This window comes from Berghia stephanieae, chromosome 3, assembly GCF_034508935.2.
Source record: "Berghia stephanieae isolate SIO BIC M18660-M18661 chromosome 3, UCSD_Bste_1.3, whole genome shotgun sequence".
NCBI classification, from domain to species: Eukaryota; Metazoa; Mollusca; class Gastropoda; order Nudibranchia; family Aeolidiidae; genus Berghia; species Berghia stephanieae.
In genome coordinates, this window is record NC_088362.1 from 21,287,661 (window position 1) to 21,290,851 (window position 3,191).

General features: G+C 36.0%; 1 protein-coding gene across 1 annotated transcript in view; it reads left to right on the forward strand.

The window, feature by feature from the left end:
* The window catches only part of LOC144967328 (uncharacterized), a 12,938-nt gene extending 10,075 nt beyond the window's left edge, over nucleotides 1-2,863 (forward strand). Inside the window, exon 10 of the mRNA XM_078904417.1 lies at nucleotides 1,761-2,863. Within this exon, the coding sequence (XP_078760543.1) occupies nucleotides 1,761-1,843 (83 nt within the window). The 3' untranslated portion in view covers nucleotides 1,844-2,863. The remainder of the gene's footprint in view (nucleotides 1-1,760) is intronic.
* The last annotated feature ends 328 nt before the right edge of the window (nucleotides 2,864-3,191 follow it).

The window sequence follows — 3,191 nt, forward strand, 5'->3', positions numbered from 1 at the left end:
GACCCAACTCTGTGTCGGGATGAAACAGACAAATAAAATTGAGTTTTAGAAACGTCAAAATGATAAGAATGAAGAAATCTAAATGTTTTGAAGTATAAGACACAAAACTAATGATAAGAATGAGGAAATCTAAATGTTTTGAAGTTTAAGATACAAAACTCGCAGTTCTATAATATGTTTCAATGTATTCTATGTACAATTGTATTATTAAGCTAACAATTCAATGTTAATGATCAGGTCCATCCCGAAATGATACCGTTTTGAGACGGTAGGTCACTAATGTGTGTTGAGATGGTGTCTTTGTGGCTTTCAGGATTTAACGGCGCTTGCAACGCATTTAGGGCATGTCAGCGCCAGTAAAAGACAAAGGGGAATTGATTCAAATAGGGAACAGGTGTAGATTCCAAGAGCATATCATCTTTGTAGTTAGTTTGAGATCATCCTAATGTCTTATCCAGACACAGGATCCCAGTACGAGGAATAAACTCAAATCTTTACAAGATATGTTCAAACAAAAAATATAACTATCAGCACATAACAGATAGCTTATTTACACCCCTCACAGAGGGAAACTTCAAAACCCGGTACGAAAAAAAGAACATCTACAACACAAAACGAGCACGTCTGGACATTAAAAGACACCAACACAAGACACAACATCACATGGGACATCGTCCCAAAACAAAAGAGCTACTCGCTAAAACAATTGCAACCCATGTCTGGCGGAGAAATTCCACATAGTCATTGACGCACAAGCTACACTGAACAGAAAAAAAAGAAATATTTAACACATGCCCACACAGAGAAAAACTGTTGCTATCAACAATCCATTAAATACCTCAATAACCCCACACAACTATAATTCCCTCCTCCACCCATACACAGCTCATTTTTTTAAATTTGTTTTTAAGGGTTTTACGGCGCTTGCAACACATTTAGGTTATATCAGCGCCAGTAAAAAGGAAGAAAATGGGATAGTAAAAAGTTCTGGAATTACAATTAAAGCACCCAAGAAAAAGTAAGACAAAAGGGGAACTAAGAACAAATAGGGATCAGATGTAGATTCCAAGAGCATACCACCAATGTACTTAGTTTGAGATCACCTATAAGTCTCATCCGCAAGCACAAAATCCAACAAAGAGGAATACACTCAAATGCTTACATTATACATTAAAAATAAATATAATGATACATAACAGAGAGATGAATTACAAGGAAAAAAATATCATCTCCCAAAACAATAACTATGCATTCGACTGTTTCCCTCCCAGCCAGGACTCCGAACAGGGCCAAGTAATCTCATTCCAAGACAAAGACAGAAAGCATGTTGGAAAATAGAAAAAAGGGGATAGAAGACACAGTATGTACCTCCCTGCCCGCTATGGGAGATACACAGCTCACAAATATATGCACACGCATAGAAACAGACACACACACACACACCAAAGAATTCAGGATTCGCAGGAAACATTTTGGCCATTCAATTACGTCCTTAGGAAACTCAAACAGAAACGTTTTTTACGGAAAGATAAGAGGTGAAAACATATACGTGATTCGCGCTCTTATACCGGTCGAGCACTTCATGGGATTCATACTCATCAATATCTCACAAACATATATATATATATATATATATATATATATATATATATATATATATTTGTGTGTGTGTGTGTGTGTGTGTGTGTGTCAGTGTGTGTGTGTGTGTGTATACTGCTTTAAATTAGTAAGATAACTATTTTTATATTTTATTTCAACAGGTTCTCCTAAACTCTCGGCGACGATTCTGGAGTCGTTAATATTTATCCTTCTTTCAATGTTGCTACAATTCGCTTCCAATTAATACATATCGTGTGCACGGCACCACTTTTCGATTGAGTCTGGACTTTTTTTTCTCATATAAACCTAACTTTTCGGTCCATGATACATATTCAAAATTTAAAAAAAGGATTGAATAGAAAAATGTATGCTACTTTCTTGATACATTGTAGTGCGTCATGAAGGTTTCAATCAACGTGTGCCTATTTGAAGTTCTGATAACCCAAAGTGTTATGGGCTCCTTGTTGTAATGGAAATATTCTCAAAGCATTCAAAATGTCCATTACAACAATGTTAAATCACGCCCATAATTGGATTCAATAGTCTGATGTCACGTCGCCCAGCAACGGCGGGTAGTGTGGTTCTAAACAAAGAAAATTTGTACTCTTTATTCTTCATGCTGGCTAGAACTTTTCATGTCATGTGATCAGAATGTAATAAAAGTCAAATCATGATCATATTTATAATGTTTTTCTCATTTGGATACACTTTTATGCTCGTCGGAGAAATATTTCATAAGGGCGCCCGCCATTGTTCCGATAGTTTAGAGCCTGTTACTAAGTTACCATGCGTCATTACTAGGGAAATGACGTCATGACTGTTGAAGGCTATTACGTTCGGTTCGTTATCAGACCTGCAAATATGTGCACGTCGGTCTCAATACATGTGCAAATTTGCATGTGCAGATGGGGACAAAATTACCCTTGTCCTCCATCTCTGGATAACATTTTTTTTGGGATCGTTAATTTTTGTTTCTTCTTTTAGCAAATGTGTCCTTTAGATTGTAACCCGAGGGATGGGATTCGCTTAAATTTTATTTAATGAGCTTACTACTACTGCTCGCGACACATTGTCACTCATCCCTAAAACATACCGACTACATCCACATCCGTAGTTTACTCGGGTTACTTTTACCCTATGCCTATTTATTACATTTTTCTGAGACAAATTATGGGCGTAGTGTCAAAGCTAATGTCTAAGGTTTTTAGTTTTTACATGTTAATGACACTTGAATAAAACTATCTATGTACATGCTCATTTTTAATACATTTTTTTTTCCAATTTTGTTTTTTGTTTTTGTTTTTAAGGGTTTTACGGCGCTTGCAACACACTTAGGTTATATCAGCGCCAGTAAAAAGGTTGAAATGGGATAGTAAAAAGTTCTAGAACTACAATTAAAGCAGCCAAGAGAAAGTAAGACAAAGGTGAACTGGGAACAAATAGGGATCAGATGTAGATTCCAAGAGAATACCACCAATGTATTTAGTTTGAGATCACCTATAAGTCTCATCCAGACACAAGCAAAAATCCAACAAAGAGGAACACACTCAAATGCTTACATTATACATTTAAAATAACAAATATAATAATAC